General features: G+C 36.6%; 1 protein-coding gene across 1 annotated transcript in view; it reads left to right on the top strand.

The window, feature by feature from the left end:
• The window catches only part of pde1cb (phosphodiesterase 1C, calmodulin-dependent b), a 148,023-nt gene that overhangs the window by 80,442 nt on the left and 47,593 nt on the right, over positions 1-19,988 (top strand). The window contains exon 4 of the mRNA XM_055152069.1: positions 14,970-15,083. Within this exon, the coding sequence (XP_055008044.1) occupies positions 14,970-15,083 (114 nt within the window). The remainder of the gene's footprint in view (positions 1-14,969; positions 15,084-19,988) is intronic.

The following is a 19,988-nucleotide window of genomic DNA, read 5'->3' as shown; positions in this document are numbered from 1 at the left end:
ACTTCATAGAAACCGTCTGACGTCAGAGCATTAGAATTTGTTCACTTGACGGTAGGCAGGTACTTTTTTATTTAACCAGTCGCTGCCATTTGGTTGTGACGTATGTAATGCACCGCTAACAGGGCTAACTGGTATATTAAGCTTTTCCCAAATCCCGTAGGAAGAAGGACAATAACATCTTTCCCCTTGATAAAATTCATCCAACATTCTCTTTGTTTCGGCTTTAAATCCTCGATCTCAGTAATGTCTGGCTTTGTCTACATCCATCTCGACCGCTCTGTTGTGCTGTACCACAACCAACTCAGGTTGGTTCAGCTGTTCGCTGATTGGCCGGTGCGCAGTCTACAACTTCCAGCATTCTTGCAAACCATCCATTGTATACCGATTCCTGACCTAGTTGGTGGAGAGAAATTAAATTGAGCGGAGGCACTAGGTGGCGCCAGCCTGGCTAGCCACTTGGCCAAAAGGGTATTAAAACTGTACTGTATGGCACTAACCTCAATTTGTAGTGCTTTTATTGCTAAAAAAAAATAATAATAATAATAATACTTGCATACTCTTACTGTGATCTTCTCCACAAATGTCACTTAATAACTTTGACTGTTGACACTACTACTTTTGTCTCCATGGAGATAAATAAGTTGAATGCCTTACTTTACCTGACAAAGCAATAAATCTCCGTAGAGCCAAGCATCTGGCAGACCTTCCCCTCAAAACATGAAGTTCAGTTTAAGATTTCAGTTAGCTCCCTTTAATGTGGCTCCCACTAAAGAGGGAGGTATTTACAGTGATATTAAACAGGATTACCCCCCTGTTCCTGTGTTGTTCAAATGCTCATAGAAGATGTCATATACTTTCAATAAACAGCAAAGACCAAGTTAAGGCTGAGGCCATAACAGTATGTCCTGTGAGGATTGCGCTACATTTGTGTTTACTGTACAGGAGACCATATGGACCAGATTTTATGACACATACAGGTCATCCAGGCAAACAGATGGCACCTCACTATTTTAAGATCATACCAGCTCTAAATGTCGAATGCAAAACGCAAAATCCCTAATAGTATATGCCAAGTTTAGGTCATATATGCATGTTGTACTTTCGGTGAAAAAGGATAACACTGAATAACATTTGAATATAAACACAAACTATACACTACTATGATGGAGAGTACTCGGAGACAAAAAAGTGAACCAGTTTATCCAAGATGATGCTTCTTTTTACAGCTTTTCCAGTGTTGCCATATCAAATCATGTGCCTCAAAGCATGCAGTTACATATTCAATTCTTCTTTTTATGTCAGATGCCCAGCATTTCACAGCTCAGTATATTAGTTTGTGTTAAATACATTGCTGAGATCCACTAAAACGTTATTGCTCATAGACTTGAAACTATTCTGTGTATATCGTTTTTTGACAGTATTGTAATCTATTGGTTTGTATGGGCTTAAGTATAATTAGCTTTCAGCCTCATTACTCCTAAACATTATAATGTGGGATATATTGTTCCACCAGATATCCATTATACTGTTTATTTCGTTATGAACCTGCATTTAACCTGAACTGAATTCACCTTGACAACCTCCACAGACAATCAAAGCTCAGATCTGTCTATCTATATAACTCAGTTTCTTCCTATATCTCTCTTTAGAACATTTTTTACTATTTGTGCAGCGTCTGATTGGCAGATGGTGGCGTGAGTGGGCTGATCTTTTTTAAGGTTCCTTGTGTCGCCCGCCATCTTGTCTTGTCACATCTGTCACTTCTGCTCCTCCCACGGGACACGCTTTGTTTAGAGCACATATCTGAACTTTCTCAAGGACTAACCAACACTGCAGCCTGCCCACCAGTGCTCTAACACCAATGGTTATGCTAATTAAAGCCTGCAGTGGGATCGCTATGGCAGATTCAATACGGTGATGGTAATAAAAAAGCAATCCTTATTTAGACTATAGAATGCCATTTTCAAGATTAAATCATAGTACTTTCTTTTATATTACCATGTGGCCTTATATCTGTGTAATAGCTCAGTCGTTCAGGTAAATTCCATAGTGGTCCTCATGTGGTCTTATACTTGTTCCGATACTGCTCAAGATAATTTTAAAGCTATTCATTTCTGTTCTGGGAATGTCACTTTTTTTAGTGCCTACTAGATACCTCGTTTTGATACTAGTTTGAATCAATCAATCAGTATCAGATTTTTTTATACTTTTGACAACCCCTTGGTATGTTTTTTACTTATTTATTGTTTACTGAGAATACAACATGACATATTTTGCCGTCTTTTTCTCAATGAGTACAAGTGTGTGATGAATCAGAGTCGGTCAAGTGTAAATGTCGTGGAGTTTGGTGATATGTCAAAGTGTCCTTGGACACGAGACCCGGCGGGCCCTGGTGGGACGCCTCCAAACCACAAATGTGCAGGAGGTAAATGAGACCAACTTCTGTTCAAAGTGAAAAGTACAAGTGAGCTACAAATATACTGTTTAAACGTAAGAAACGCAAGGGTACGTCAAGGATTGCATGAAGATTTTAACTGTTATAATGTGACTTGTGAAACTGTTGTTATACAGTCATTAATTACATTGGGAATAGTACATGAGATTCAGGGTTCTACTATGTTCTGCTGAAGAAAGAAGCAAGTACAAGATTCATTGTGTAGTTTGTATCGGAATCGGTATTTCAATTATTGAGAACATTATTTCAGTATTGAGAAATTTTTAGTATCGTGACAACACTAATATACACAAATAATTACTAGCAAATACTATGAGAATCAAGTTCAGAAAGCTACCTATTTCTCCATAATTAAGCCATTGTATTTTTTGCTGTCACCTGTGAGAGAAATATAAAAGTTATTTCAATTATGATATTTTCTATTTTACTTACACCTCATGTCCAAAATCTCCCATTTGTTTGCCTTTCCCAGTCTTCTTGTTCCAACAGCTATCCCCAATCAGTCTATTTGTCTGAATCTGACATAATCAATAATGAGATAAGAGGACACAACCCTAGTCATAATCAATAGTGAACAGCTCCTGTGGTTGCCATCTTTGTTGATCTTACCATCATGTAGATTAAACACTGACCCGCTCATCATGATATTTCCCAGAACCACAATATTTTATCTTGTTGCGATTTGTCCACTGTGTACAAAATGGTGCAGTTCTACAATATGCTCCTATTCTCACAGCTCAGCATGTTTTTATAGTCACTTGACTTATCAGCCCCAAACCTGTCCTAATCTTACTCTGTTCTGATTGCATTGACCCCAGGGGCATTGACTGAATAGGCTAAAATGGCATTTGGAAAACAGGGAACAATTTTTGGAATATCTTGTTTTCTCTCCATCGTTTTATCACTGTAAAAAGGGGGGCTGGCTCCTACTGTTCCAGCTGATTTGGGTAGTGGAGGATATGGTTGTTTTGTTACCATTTAGTTTGCAAAGAGGTACAATTCCTCTGCAAATGGTTGGTTAACAGCAGGGAAATAGGGGCCAAGAGTGCAGTTTGAAATCTGTGCTTTCTCTTCAATTTTACTTGCTAGACGATGTGGAAAGGCAGTATGTATTCTGTTACATTTTCTATAGTGTTGGTGGGTTTCAGATGACATCACAATTGGGGTGTGAAAAATATTGAAATATCAATATATATCATGATACTAAATTTGGTAAAACATCGTTATCATGGGCTGTTGTTGCATACATACATACACAATATATCTACTGTTTTCATGAGTAAAATAGATGTATTTCATATTAACTTTGCACAGGTAGTGATTTATCAAAGAAAGATTATTGCTAAAAAGTTCTTAAAAAACAGAAATATTTCACAGAGTATCATGTGCAATATATCGATTATCACATGTATCGCTATACTATGATAATATCGCATCGGCAGCGATCTATCGTGTACTGTATCGAACTGTGAGGAACCCTGTAATTCCCCGCCCTACATTACAATAGGACAGTAATATATAGGGAGTTCTGAGGTCTGGTCACTAATAGAAATCATTAGATTCAACATTTGTCAATTTGCCTTTTGAATATTTTAGTAATTTTGTTGTAACCTGCAACTTTTCTGGTTTAAGAGTCCCACAGATGTGTCTTTATGGAAATGCTGATGCTTTACTTGGAAAGTTTTGCATACATATGACATCAAACACATCAAACTCCCTCAAGACAAGCCGGTGATGCCACCAGGCCAAGTTAAAGATCAGGTGTGTCGAGAGGCAAGCCTTTTATAGTCACTGAATGTTTTTAAACTAAAAATATTAAAGCAAAAACGAAAGAGTATGTGAACATTTTATGCAAACAAGCCGTAAGTGATGCAATGTTTGTATTTTCTTGGAAATACAGAAAGTTGTGCATTATTTAAGTAAAGATTTACCCAAGTGTTTTTTTGTTTTGTTTGTTTGTTTGTTTTTTTCTAACAGTTCTGTCAGTATTGTGTCTCTCTCACCTCCACCTTGTTTCAGCTCAATTGAAGACACCATATGGCTTTATAAAGGCAGAATTGGTACTATATTTCCACCCAATCCCTTTGATAAGTTGTTCAATTTTCTCTCTTTTGAAGGTCAGCGTGGGTCAAGGAACCAGAGTGGATATAAAAAAGGTCCATTTAAACCGTCTCACACTGAAAGCACATCCTTAAACCACTGCTGGAATTCGGTGCTTACCTCTATAAAAGAAAACTATAACATCTCCTTTCTTCACGCACAGGAAGATAGGAGAGGCGTATCGGAGGACTCACTCTGTCAGAATGCCTTACATGAAAGCAGAGGATTTGGACTCAGGCTTAAAGATTGAGTTTTATGGACTGATGGTTATTCAGTACAGGCTGAAATATTTGAAGCTTAAGCCTGTTGTAAACCCACTGACAGGAGTATTAGTGAAATGATAAATAGTGGTACTCTGCATGTATAAACTGACTGTACGTTATAGGACGAGTCAAGTCAGTTTAACTTCAGGGTCCATGTGTAAATATATACCTTTTTGGTTGTATAATTTAAATGGACTATCATTTCAGACCGATTGTCAGGCTTGTGAAACTGCCTGAAGGATCTGTATTACTCAAAATTGACTCTTGTGAGCTTTAAGCCATGTTAGAATATTGTTACCTCCTCAAAAACATACCTGGAGTTGTGTTTTTTTTCATTCACACATGTTTAAGTAATCCTGCATTATTAATCTGTCTATATCTCCAAAGCACATTTCTGTTTGAGAGAAAAACTCTGCCAAAATATGCAGAGTTTGCGTGTTAAACATGTGAATGAAACAAAAAACAACTCCAGGTATGTTTTTGATGAGGAAACAACATTATAACATAGATCAGAAAATAGCGTAATCAGGGCTCTTTAAGATATAGACACAAGTAAAACAAACATACTTATTTAATGAAGCCTGATATATTGCTGTTGTGATAAACGATCATTTTGAAAATACCAAGATACCAACCAAAAGCAGGATAATCTCAGTATATCCATTTTTAAGGTTATTTATTCAACCACTACAGCTCAAATATTACCTCATTACATAAAAATTGTGCACATAAATATTCAGTCCCAAAATATATTCTTCCAGCTTTCATATATTAACTGATTAATCAAGCTCTATATAGTCTACTTTGAAAGAAATTTCTTCCATTTTCCAGGTAAACCTCTTGGGAAAGGAACCTATGACACAGATTTGATTTCTGGTTCATAGAAAGCCATTCATCATCAGTGAGCAGCATCAAAGCTTTTCTGGAGCTGAACTGTCAGTGGATTATTGACCTGTCGTATAGGGGCCTGCACATAAAGCTCTGGGGTATAGAAAGATCAGCTGTTGTCCAATATGTCAGTCTGTGAAAGGATCACAGCTGAATTCATAAGAGCGCAAACTGCACAACCCCAAGAACTATTCAGTGTATGTAACTTCAAAACAACAATAGCTTCAAGCGTGTTTTTTTAATACTTTGCAGCTGAAAGAACTGACAGGTGAGCTGAATTGTGCTGTCAAATAAGTCTCTCTCAAATAACATTACAGTCAAAAGCTCGTTAGCATTAGCCAGCAGTTTTTCAGGTAGTCACTCTTGTGTTTTTGTTGAAAATCAAACACCTAAACAGAACCATAAACGCTCATATTGATCACAGGCTCCTAAAAATGTGTTTTTTTAATTAATGTTGTATTGAGTCAGATTATCATAAAGCGTATTTTGTTGTGTTTGCTAATGTGTGCATTGTGTCACCATGGTAACTGATGAACATTCCACCAATACGGATACATGTAGGAAACCCCCAGCGTGATGTCATTGCAAAGTATCAGTAGAATCAACACTTGACAAAGATGTGTAGTTTGGGCATTCAGAAGGGCATGATTGACAGGTGGATTAGATTAGCCTAATGTTTCAAACTATCACACTTGAATAATGGCACCACTCTCTGAAACTATTGTGATTTTTTTTTTTTTTTCTTTTCTGACAGAACTTTGTGCCTGTTTTGTTTCATGTGGACACTCCCATTGATTGCACAGATATGAACCATAAACCACAGCCACAATTTTGCAGTCTGACCGTGCACTAGTATGCACAGTTATACATTTCAATAAAAACATGTAATTTTACATTATCACATCACCAATAATTGTAACTGTACATAAAGGCACATATATTTGTGATGCCTTGTGACATATTTCTTATTTGAAAACCTATAGTGGGGCAACCACTGATATTGCTCATAACATTATAAATGATTCACATCTGATTTCAGCATAACTAAAGTAAATATATCCATCCATCCATCCATTTTCGTCCGCTTATCCGGGGCCGGGTCGCGGGGGGAGCAGCCTAAGCAGGGACTCCCAGACTTCCTTCACCCCAGACACGTCCTCCAGCTCCTCCGGGGGGACACCGAGGCGTTCCCAGGCCAGCCGAGAGACATAGTCCCTCCAGCGTGTCCTGGGTCTTCCCCTGGGGCCTCCTCCCGGCGGGACATGCCCGGAACACCTCCCGAGGGAGGCGCCCAGGAGGCATCCGGAACAGATGCCCGAGCCACCTCAACTGGCTCCTCTCGACGTGGAGGAGCAGCGGCTCTACTCCGAGCTCCTCCCGTGTGACTGAGCTCCTCACCCTATCTCTAAGGGAGCGCCCAGCCACCCTGCGGAGGAAACTCATTTCGAGTGCTTGTATCCGCGATCTCGTCCTTTCGGTCACTACCCAGAGCTCATGACCATAGGTGAGAGTAGGAACGAAGACTGACCGGTAAATCGAGAGCTTTGCCTTTCGACTCAGCTCCCTCTTCACCACAACGGTCCGATACAGCGAAGTAAATATATATCTTTCTCATTTATTTCAGAGATTGTAGACACATTGCTTTTTAATAAATAGCCAGAATTGGCAAGTGTACTGCAAATAGAAATGTCCATGCAGTGAATTGCATTATAGATAGAAAAGGTTAATGTCATACTGTGATTGTCTGCCCACATTGCCGAATTAGTGCCTTTATAGTGTGATGTCTTGTGGCTTTGGTGGATTTGTGTGTTGGCTCAGAGCTCAGGCCTCACTTTAGCGCTGACCATGTTATTAACCCGACTCTGCTCCTTTAATCACACAGTGTGGACAGGACCAGCTTTAGATCTGGAGGAGGGAGCCTCCAGATCCTGTTCAGAGCAGAGGTGCTCAGACAAGACCCAAAATACTGTGATTTCACAATTCTGTTTAATATTTTAATATTCTAGTCAAGGTGAATAAAATGAAATTATGACTCATAAAATATACACACAGCTTCCTGCACTATTATGTTTACTACTGCTACAACAATTGCTGCAGTTACTTTGAAGTTTGGAAATTGTGACAACTTCCACTCAAACTCCATATTTGTCAAACATTGCCCATGGAATTATTAATCTAGCAACAATGTTTGATTCTGGGGAAGAAATAGATTTTGCGTCCTAGCTGTCACAACAACAACTTCTCTTTTCAATTAGTTTTCTTTGTCGACAAACAACCCAAACTTCGACACAGTGGATTCGGAAAATTATTTTTTGACTGAACAAAGAAATGTTATTGCCCATTTATTTAGCTGTATTGTATGACAAAGAAAAGCCAAGACTGTGGCCATGTAGAGTCCATTCTGGTATTCCTGACATGTATCCAAGCACTTAGCCAGGGCTTTTGAAGATGTGAGCGTGTTTTTTTCTCTCTTTTTCGATGTGTTTGCGGAGGCACACAGCTGCTCTTAATAATAACCATTATTACCATCCAGATAACACGTGTAGGGCTCCATTCATCTGCCTATGATACTTAAATAACCAGAGGTCTCACCCCGGGAAGTACATGTTGTTATTGTCATCTATATTACACTCCTGCTTTTTCCTCTTGGCTCTTCCCTTCCAGGGTCCTCACAGCAAATCATCTGCTACTTAGTGAGCACAGGTTTTAATGTTGACAAAGCAATTTCACATAATTGCACATTTCAAATCAAATTGCCACAATCTCATCTCTGAAAGCTCCAAACATCACCATTAAATCCACTTATTCTTCAGTCAATAAGCGTCTGGAGAGTTGAATTCTACCTCAAACGTGATTTAATGAAATACCTGCATGGCGGATACTCAGAAGTCATATTTCCCGTCCGTGGATCATGCTGGGTTGGCTGTTGAAGTTTGTGTTACTAAATTAGTTTTAATATTTTTTTTTTTTTCTAAATTTCTTTCTGAAAATCTTAAGCATTTTGGCATTTTTTAAAGCATATTTTTATTTTAAGGCTCGGATGACGATATGCTGTATTGATGATATATTTGGTGGTCATATTGCTGTAAAGTACTTCTCAGCCTCTGATACGCTCTGAGTGAGTGACAGGTGGATTTAAAGGGACAGCTCGGAATTTTTGACGTAGGGCCTCGTTTCCCAGATAGTCAGAGTGTTGGAGACGTGTGGTGACACTTTTTTAAATATTACATCCAGTCCTTGTATTTGCAGAGGTCGCTGGTGCTAGGCTAGTGCATGTTAATGGCCATAGTTAGCCTGCCACTAAAAACAGTCTTATCCACTCCACAAAGCACCCGAAGCAAATCTATTATTACGCCAGACTGTCGATGTGAATGTCTGTGTCAACAGAATAATGTTTGGAATAAAACTAACCTTGCATCGCATGAATCATCGCATGAATCATCGCATGTTGAGGGACTCATATATCAGGGTTCTCATATATCGTCCGCTGCCAAGCTTTCTATCAGGAAGTACAACTCGCTGCTGCTGCTCAGACATAAATCCTTCAAATGCAAGGTTGGTTTTACTTCTAAAATTATTCTATTGACACAGACATTTACATCGACAGTCTGGTGTGATAATAGTTTTTCTTTGGGTGCTTTGTGAAGTGGATAAGACTGTTTTTAGTGGCAGGCTAATTATGGCCATTGACATGCACTAGCCTAGCACCAGCGACCTCTGCAAATACAAGGACTGGATGGAATATTTTTAAAAAGTGTCTCTCCAACACTCTGGCTCACTAGGAAATGAGGCCCTATGTCCAAAATTCTGAACTGTCCCTTTAACTAATCACGTGAAGTATAAACTCTTCAGCTGCTTTATTCCTCTCTTAATAAATACATAGCCATTTTCTCAGATGTCATATTTAAACTATACATTAGTGTTGTCACAATACTACAATTTCAAACTCGATTTTGATACTTAGAAAGTTGATAATACCGATTCGACCACTATTATGATAATAAAAAAAGCATACTGTGTTTAGACAACAGAATGTGATTTTCAACATTAAATAATAGTTCTTTCTTTTTTATTATCTGTGTAATCCCTCAGTCGTCCAGGTAGGTTCTTTAGTGGTCCATGGGTGTAGTCTTATACTTGTTCTGATACAGCTCAAAATCATTCAAAAGCTATTCAGGAAAGGTTCATTTCTGTCTTGTAAATGTGACTTTTTTAATATTGATACCTTATATAAGTAGTTTTGATACTAGTTTCAGTCGTACGAAATCACGACTATTAACGAAACACATGCGTTTTGTTAGCATCACCTTTTCTTTTGACACGATCATAAACGATAAATTTCTGTGCCTTCTTTATCATTATTATTAGTTTGTATGACCAGAGTATGAAATTTATTTTACTATATGTAAATATTTGTTAAGTTCCTTGATCAATAAGAAACCACATCATTTTTGAAACTATGTCACGAACAGGGGTGGGTTAATATAATTTTTTTCTTATTCTCTCTGCTTTTCTGTTTATAACCTATATGTAGTATTTGTATGATTATTGTTTCTCTCTGGCACAAAGTCGAAATAAAAACAAATCAATCAGTATCGATTGGTATCTGACTGACAATACTTTTGCCAACACTAATATAGAAAGTTATTAATTGTTTGTGCAATATCCTTTTTGCAGATTTTGTAGAGAAATTTTGCACTTGTATTTGCAGTTACTCTGGATGTAGAGAGACTGCCTCATGAACTTTAGCTGGTTTCCCATAGCAAAACAATCCCAAATCACTTTCAGCACCATGTGGTTTATGTGAAATGTGGTTCCATGAGAATAGTATTTTTCCCAACATCTGCCTCAGCCTTTGCGTCCTCCCTTTGTAAACAGCTGTGTGCCTGTTTAAATGTCTGGTCATGTTAATACTAATTAGATGCAGTCTGTTGTGACATTATGGCAGGAAGTCTCTCAGCAAGCCTCGAATACACAGCGGTGCCAGAGATTGCCTCCAAGCTTCGAAACATAGCAAGTGCAACAGATGAGGAGAAATGTATGTAAACAGGCTCTGGTTTTGATAAGGTGTTGAGAGTGTAGATTTTGGTTCAACTATCATAACATTATAACTTGTCAATAGTTTGTTCAATTGGTATTCTGTTATTGGTGACTTTTTGTGTAGTACGTTTATTAAAAGTACATTCTGTAACTTTTCTAGTTGAGGGTCCATCAAATGCTTTTCTTCATGGAGATGTTATTGCTTTGTCTGGAATGTTTCACAGTATGGTATTAAACCTTTCTATCTTCATGGAAACCAAACCAGACCAAGTTACAGGTCAGATCTATGGAGAGGCAACCACGCTCATAGTCAAAATCCTGTTTTTCTAGGTATTTTTGAGCAATAAAACCACCTGTAATTGAATAAATGTAAGGTAGAGCTGGGGAATATTCCAGGCAGAGAAATTACATATCTATAGAAACAAGCAGGTGATAGACCCTCCACATGAAAAGCTTTAAACTATCAAGAAAATCATAAATATGGCATTTTTGTGGAGTCATCCTAACAATTATAAACAAGTCCAACCTTGGATTTTCAGTTTGGTTATTTCTTTCAAAAGCTGTGAATTTCTAGAGTTACTATGGACTCCTGTCCTCTATTTGAAACTATGACATCAAATTCAAATAGGGCTACACAATAAATCAGAATTGCAATCTGAGTTTTAATTAGCAAACTTCAAAGGCTGCAATTATTTAGGTAATAGAATGTCCTCTGCAAAGAACAAATGATCCTGTTTTTAGAAAAATCTTATTGTACCTGTATTTTAGACCTCTACAAACAATCAAATGCTATTTGTTGAGAAAACTCCACATCTGCACAAAAGTTGCCAAAAAATTACTAGGAACAGTCGATAATGCGATTGAAACAACACAGTTTAGTAGCGAAAAAAGTGGAAGTAGTGCTGAGTTCCACTTTAATCATTCAGCAAATCTAATCGCAATCAGAAAAACTGCAATTTGAGTTTTTTGTTTTCAAACTCACACAGCCTTATTCTGAAATGTAGGGAACACAACCCAGGAAAGCTGCACCTGTACAATGTAATCAATGAGCCTATCTGAACTGGCCCCCCTCTGAGCCTATTTAATAATTCAAACTGGAGCATAGCCTGTGTGGGCATTTACCATGAAAGACAGAGTAAGACCCCAGAGCAGCAGCAGGTGGGACTCGGGAAGAGGTCACCATGGTCAAAAACAAAGATTATTTATGTTTTTGTTGCCATGGGTTACAGATCATTAAAGAAAATGCAGAGTTGTACTTTTTATATTGGCCGTATGGTGCTACTACAACACCTAATTCATTGATTTGTTTTCTGTATTGGTCAGAGCTGATTCTGTACAGAACTTACTAAAACATACTTTCAGTTTTCACACAAGGTACCTTAAATGTAATGAATAAATATGGCTACATCTTAAATTTGTAAACGGCTTGAATAGCATGCATATTTGGCTGCTGAACGATGTAGATGAGGCATTTAGGGTGCTACAAAAAATCAGGAAAATTGAAACTTGAAAATATATGCTGATTGCAATCAATCTGTTAAATTTGTGAGTTGTTTTTGTGGTAAGCAAAGGGGCTAAATTCTCCAGCTTTTAGTGATTATTGACCAAAATATGAATGCAAATATGAATGCAATATGTGGTTTTATTTATTTATTTATTTTATTTTCGATTGTGAAACTTGACTTGCAGATTTTTTTTTTTTCTTTGTTTAAAATATGATTACATTTGAATATAGATTAAAGTTGGTAGCGATGAAGGGAAAGAAGATGTTATTGCTTTGCCTGAAACGTTCCATGGTATGACATTAAACATATCCATTTAGCATTTATTCATTACACGTGTTTCTATTGCTCAAAAATGTGAATGGGGCGACTTTCCCCAGATCTAAATTGTAATGTAGCGTAGTGCTGGTTGTCTCCTTCGTGATAGATAGGCTTCATGTATATTGTGGAACATTCTAGACAAAGCAATAACATTTCCATGGAGATAAGCAGGTGAATAATGTTACACAGTGCACCTTTAAAGCTGTTCACTCTTCTAATGTCTTGGTCCTGGTTTAGTCCTGATCAGGGGCGGCCCTAGGCACAGGATGCTTGAAAAAACAAAACAACAAAAAGTGCCCCCTCCGGGTTGTTGTTATTGTTGTCGTTGTTGTTGTTGTTGTTGTTGTTTTTTTGATGGGGAAGAAGGAATTTTTTTGGTCCCAGGGGGTCATGCCAGGAGATGGTCTCTCCCGGGGAGTAAATCAGTATAGGACCGCTAAAGGTCCTGATGACTTGACTTGGTCCTCTTCTAGTTTAGTCTGATTGCATCTTAAGAGTCCATTTAGTTCCTTTACATACAGATAGACAGACAAATAGACACAGTTAAAGAAAGAAAGAAAGAAAGATAGATCGATTGATCGCTCGATCTCTCCATACTGAGTGATGGTAAGCTACTATTGTAGCCACAGCTGTCCTGGGGCAGACTGACGGAAGCATGGCTGCCATGCCAATCCGTGCCATTGGTCCCTCTGACCACCACCATCACTCATGTACACACCACTTTCATACTAGGCAATGTGGGAGAAATGCCTTGACCAAGGACACAACGACAGTTTTTTGACTGGCGCCCCCCTGTGACACCGGATTTTCCCAGTGGTCTTCCATCCAAGTACTAACCAGGCCTTGCTTGGCTTCAGAGATCTGATGGGATCAGGCTTTGACAAACTGGTATGGCCACAGATAGATAGATACAAATATTCTGTTTTTGTTTGCTTTCTGTATGCTATTTTTATGCTTTTTGTATTGTTCATTGCTGTTTGTACAGCACTTTGTAAACCTTGTTTTTAAAAGTGCTTTATAAATAAATATGTATTATTATTATAATTATAGAGATATAGATAGAGACAGACAGGCAAACAGACAGACGGACGGACAGACAGATAGATAGATAGATAGATAGATAGATAGATAATAGATGGATGCATATTAGCGAATAATGGCATTTTCTTCATGAACAGACCCCTCTCTTCCAGACACAGGTGGAGGTAGTGATACATTTCTTGTGGGTTCATTAGCCGTGGCCCTGTGCGTGTGCTGCTCCGGGCTGACACTTAGAGATGGAGAGCAGTGCACTCTGGTTAATTACACCTGTGTTTGAACAGGCTGGGTGAGCGAGGCCCTTCGGATAGACCTGCTGCCAGATATCCAAATATTGGATTTTATTAATTTAATCAAAAGTGGAGTAAAGATTCAGACAGTTTTTGATAAGGGTGTGAAAGTGATTGTAATGGAAAGATGTCAGTATTTTTGTGTACTTGTTTAGTTTTGTTTACATGAAAAAAGCCAATGGATTGTGCTATTAGTAAATATGATAGCAGCACGTATAGACTATATTGCTACAAGTTTGTGAAATAAACTTTAGGGGCACTGGTCTGTGAAACAACATCACAAACAATGGGGTATTGTGTGCGCTGTTAGCTAATGAAGAGAGCACATTAGCAAGTCATTAAATATTTAGCCTCAGATACACTTGGGCAAATCTGCATTTTATAAGACGTTGGTCAATGAAAAGAGAAGAAGTTTATATGTCAATGATGTAAACCATTTCACACTATAGCAAAACCAGTCTCCAGTCTGGGTATGCTTCTGTTGTAGGGATTATTATACCTTTGATCTTATGGACTGAGCCGGCAGTAAGTGCAAGGATAAGATAAGGATTTTTTTTTTCATTTTCAACTATAAATTAAAATTTGTAACTTTTTTTAAAGCTATTGTTTTGGTGTGTACCCCACCTCAAGCCAAAGCTGCCGATATCCACTCCCCGTTTTAAATGTGCACATAATATGCTTCACTTCACTTTGACATTCTGCAAGTCACCCAACTATTTTGAAGATACTCTGTCCAGGGAAAAAAACACCATTATCATGAATCTGATATGTCCATCAAACTTGCTACAAAAACAAGTGCATTTAATAAAAGCGCTTGTACCGAGGGACTAAACCAACTGTCTATATTAACTTAAAAATAAATCTGATACATTAAAACGCACCAGACAGAATCATTGTTACTTAGTTGACAGCTACAATAACAAGAGACAGTGAATCATTTTGGCTCTAAACTAATGTTGTCCAGCGCTACAGAGCACATTAATCCAATATAGGACAGAATTAATTTGTCATGTCAACAGAACTGGGATGTAATTGCATTTGTTAATACTGCAGTTGTGTGTGTGTGTTACAGATTGAGATGTCTGGTGAAGCAGCTGGAGAGAGGAGAGGCCTCACTCACGGACCTGAAGAAGAACCTAGAGTATGCTGCCACTGTACTGGAGTCAGTCTACATCGAGGAAACAAGGTACAAAATATAATGGGGTTTGTATTGAGCAACAGCGCAAACTTCTCACACATAAGACATCAGAAAAGGTTGGGTTATCAAGCTAAAATGGGTCTGTCTCTAACAAACTAAGACAACTTACAACAGATCTAAACTGAGGATCATCTGTAAATAGTAACAACATGGGGTGGAGAAGCCCAAATTATTCAAAGATATCACTCAGGTAAAACTTAAAGGTCCTATATTACATGAAATTTACTTTTTAATTTACCCTCCTCTAAAACATGAATTCGTGCACATTTTTCTAGTGAAGGTGTATGGGGTTTAAAAACACAGTGGAGCACTTTCTGTATTTCCACATGACATCACAATTTGGAACAGAGTGTTTTTAGTTTAAGTTTAAGAGAAGAGCTCAGGCCAAATATGCAGGATCTGTGTGCTTAGAAACACAACTTCAGGTATGTTTGTGATGAGCAAACAACATTAAAAGACTGATCAGAAAATAGCATAATATGGGCATTTGCAATCAGCATCAAATAGATTATTATTATTATTTTTTTTTTACTGGTTTAGAAGTTTGGACCTAAAGTCTATTTCATACAACTTATTTTCTCCTTAAATTAGCCGTATTTGTCTAAGCCTTGTTCAAGATTAATCTATACTCTTTATAACTAAATATTTGATCCCACACAGTAAGATATATCTCCTTTTATGAGGAAAATTAAACATCCCCGGCTGTTCACACTTGGTCTGCATTTAGTCCTGGTTTGAACCCAGTTAAATCCTGGTTTAGTTCTGGTCTAGTCCAGAATTAGCACCAGGTTTAGTCTTGGATTTGTCCAAATTTGGATGTGGTTGTAGTCTACCTGGTTTAATACTGAATAGGGATGTAAACAATAATCAAAATTTTGTGATATTGTATCGTCAAAAGCCAATAATAACAATAATACCGTGGGCCATCACAATATATTGATCACATGTATCTTTGCTCAAATTTGAATGAATGAATGCATGTTTATTCTGACAGTAATGCCTACAACATGCATAGAAAACATATTTATAGTTATAGTGCAGCAATATAACTAAAAAAAACATAAAAAAAAAAACACATGGAACTCATAGACATGATCATTTGTTCATGTCCATGCAGATTACATGAAGAAATATTTCTTCTAATTAGAAATAATTCTTCGGATTATGACAAAGCCAAAGTCTTGTCAAGGCATTTTAGGAGGAAAAAGTAGCATATTCACAATTCTGTTAGCCTCCACAAAATATTACATTAAATATCGTCTTGAGAGATTTGGACATTGTTACATCCCTAATACTCAATAATTTGGAATGATTTGATTTGTCATTGTTACAGTCTAGACATTTTTTGACTCTATTACTTAGGAGGCTAATTATCTTCTGAGAACTTTGTGTGAAAAGTTTGTGATCTGCTGTTTTAGATTAGATTGATTAGAATAGTTATTATAACATTACAGTGGCATTAATATCAAATGTATTTCTAATTTTATGGGAACAGTGTCCTCTTACCATCCTGCCGCACATTATGTGAAAGGTAAATCCTGTTTTGAGGCTAGATTAAGTGGCTCTGCGGAGGCTGAAGTTAACAATAATGAGATAAAAATATAAAAGTTTATATTTTATCTATCTTCTTTCTTGTTTGACTCTTTGTGGTTGAATTTAGACAGGCCCTCCTATTACTTCTATTAAATTGGTTTTCCTGATGTAGTCTTTAAAAGACTGAGTAGTTTAGCATTGTGTGGTGTGTGGTAAACTTCTTTAGTGATGGTGCATTCATGGTTCTCTCATAGACTCCGGACATTTTTGGAATTGTCAATATCACATTTTAACTAGAGCCAAAAATGGACTTGTGCCCATGGTAAGGACAAAATGACAAAATAACCAATAAGCAATCGATAGTTACTTCATGATCGCATTTGAACCTGTCTTTTAAAAGTAAAATGTATTTGTAGGAACGATTTCCTGTTCTGAATACAGAGGCTATTCGAGGACCACATGAATGCAACGTGATTTAGCTGTGTGTTTTGTACTGGAGAAGAAGAATTTCATCAGATTGTTAGATACTGTTTATAATATCTTATATAATAAGTGGACCCCGACCAACACTTATTTTATAACTTCTGACCCTGCTCCAATTGAGTCTGAGACCTCTGGACTCGAGGGAAACTTTCTCCCTAAATTCTAAATATTATTATGTGCATTTGGAATTATGTATGTAAACACTAAACACACTCAACTCTTTAGAATTCATCACCAATGACATCAAAATGAAGTGGCATCAATTGCCAAAATGTAGTTATTTTAAATCCAATGATAGAATAAGCAACTGACAAATCACTAATAGAATAAAAACAGAAAAACATAGCAATATATACTTATATAATAATATATATGATGTATTATGTAATATGTATATTACATACAACATTCAATACAATACAATACATTTCCACCTGGTACAATGCATCTCTCCTGTTAAAGTTAATGTCAAAATTGTGCACTGTCCCTGTCTCGTTTTTTATGCAGAAATGGGTAAAGTGAATGTACAAAAGAAATAAAAAGAGTAAAATGGGAATGTGAATGTTCACAAATTTGAGTTTTTTTGATGCGTAGATGCGAAAAATTGATTTTATTCACAATTTTCTTATTGCGTAGTCCTTCAACCCAGTTTGGTCTTAGTTGAAGTTTTAATTTTGCTTAACTTGTCGTGTCAAAATGTAAATACTGATATGATAAAGTTTGTGATACACCATATAGTTATCAAATATCTTTATTTCATATCATGCGGTCCTTATTAAATGTATCAGACTACACATTACATTCATGTTTACTCTATGTGAGGCTGCATGATAGTTTGGTGGTCATAGTATATACACATTCAAAAGTGCATTTTATCAAAACCTGTTGGTATATTGTCTCTAGAAAGATTATCCAATTGATTACTTTTTGACAAACTTATTTTTGTTATTATATATTTATTATTCTGAGATTTTAAAGATATTTTTGTATATAATGTCAGTTGATATAGAAAAATATATAAAAAAAAAAAAATATATATATATATATATATATATATATATATATATATATATATATATATATATATATATATATATATATATATATATACAAAGAATTACATAAAATAAATAATAAATAAATTGTAATAAAATAAACATTAAAATAAAATTAAATAAAAATACATTTAACCAAAATTGCTAATATTTTATAGGCTCTGGGAGGAAGATGCTTTCAATATTGTATTCATTATCCATCATCAGGCCTAGTACTGGGGGAAAAAAGCGATAAGTACAAAATTGCCTATCTGGAATAATAACTTAAAAGTTTCAAATAAGATCTAAAAAAATCCTAAAATGTAAAACAGCACATGTTCTCTTTGTTGTATCCTCGGAAACCTTTAACTACATGGGCACTCAAATATATATTTTTACAGACCACAGCTCCAATACAAATCCAAAATTCCAAGCTACAGCCACCGCGAGGCTTATGGCATTATGTAACCCATCCATCATCTAGATTCAGTGAGATTAGAGCCAGCAGCAGCAGCAGCAGCCGAGCCCTGTACCGGACACTGAAGGACTAAAGCCTGGTTCATGTCATATTGTGATTATTGAGATTATGATGGAGATAGGAGCACTTTGACTGGCCCGTAGGAGCGCATTGGCAGCTCAGATAGTAGCTTTTCCCCTGATCCCTCAAACATGTCAACAGGACACTGAAGCCAAGCTCACAATTGGATTTGAATAGGACACAGCCATTACGTAACAGGTGATATTATTTGATGGACAGAGCCGGGATTTCACTTAACCTCCTTAAGAGCATATCTGTGAACAATGGTGCATATTTTAGCACTAGATGGAGCTGCCTCAGTTGCTTTTGTTTCCTGGCTTCTCAATAATAAGATTATTATTTATTTATTTATAATGATAAAACTGGAGAAACATTTATCTTCAATCTGTGACAGTACAGCAAAGAAATAAGCAAAGTTCCAGTAGTCCACTTTATTATAGTACGTATACTGTACATTTAATATTGGACCATAACAAAAACCCTGCTATAAATGCTTAAAATCATTGAACAGGCAAATTAACTGCAAAATTTAGAGATACAATATGTTAAAGTATAGGGATAAGAAAAGGAGAGAAGAGTGCATCAGCAATAGTTTAAAATATTGCATTTAACGACAACAAAACGCAGAATTCAGAAAACTGTTAATCGTCTGGATAACTAAACAGGAATTAAAACTACAGAATATATGGCAGTTCATACTACGATTGTGTTTTGGATCAGAAATGGCTTTCACAATTATAATTATTGTTCAAATCAATAACAAAAATGTTGGATAAATATAAAATAAAATCCAGTTCTCAAAAAGACCATTGTGTGATCTACAGTGACTTTTAAAACTTATATCACCAAACATGACAAATTATAGTAAATGAATAAGATTGAATTCCTCCACAGATTAAAGGTTAAACTTTTCCAGTACAAGTTCAGCACATGGTTGTGTCCATGGAGATATGCTAGGAAGATTGCTTTCCCTGAAATATACCACAGTATGGCATTAAGCTTTTTTTTTTTAAATAAAATAATACCTTAAAAAATATTCATTCTATTGTAAAGAGCCCCACCTTTCCATACATCTGACATGTAAATTGACGTCCATGGAAATAGATACGTTTAATATCATACTGTGAAAAATTCCTGGCAAAACCACATCTCCATGGTGACTGACCCTCCACCTGTAAAGTTACACAGGGCACCTTTAACTTAAGAGATTACACAAATTTCAAATAGTTATCATTTCAATTAAGTCTTGAGTAGTATTTTTCATAGTTATGCAGCTTTAATCACCTACTTTTTAACTAAACTGCA

The sequence above is a fragment of the Boleophthalmus pectinirostris genome, unplaced genomic scaffold, assembly GCF_026225935.1.
Source record: "Boleophthalmus pectinirostris isolate CB_2022bp ecotype Guang Dong unplaced genomic scaffold, ASM2622593v1 HiC_scaffold_16, whole genome shotgun sequence".
Lineage (NCBI taxonomy): Eukaryota > Metazoa > Chordata > Actinopteri > Gobiiformes > Gobiidae > Boleophthalmus > Boleophthalmus pectinirostris.
The sequence above is the reverse complement of the archived record's forward strand: the minus strand, read 5'-3'. Positions and strand labels throughout refer to the sequence as shown.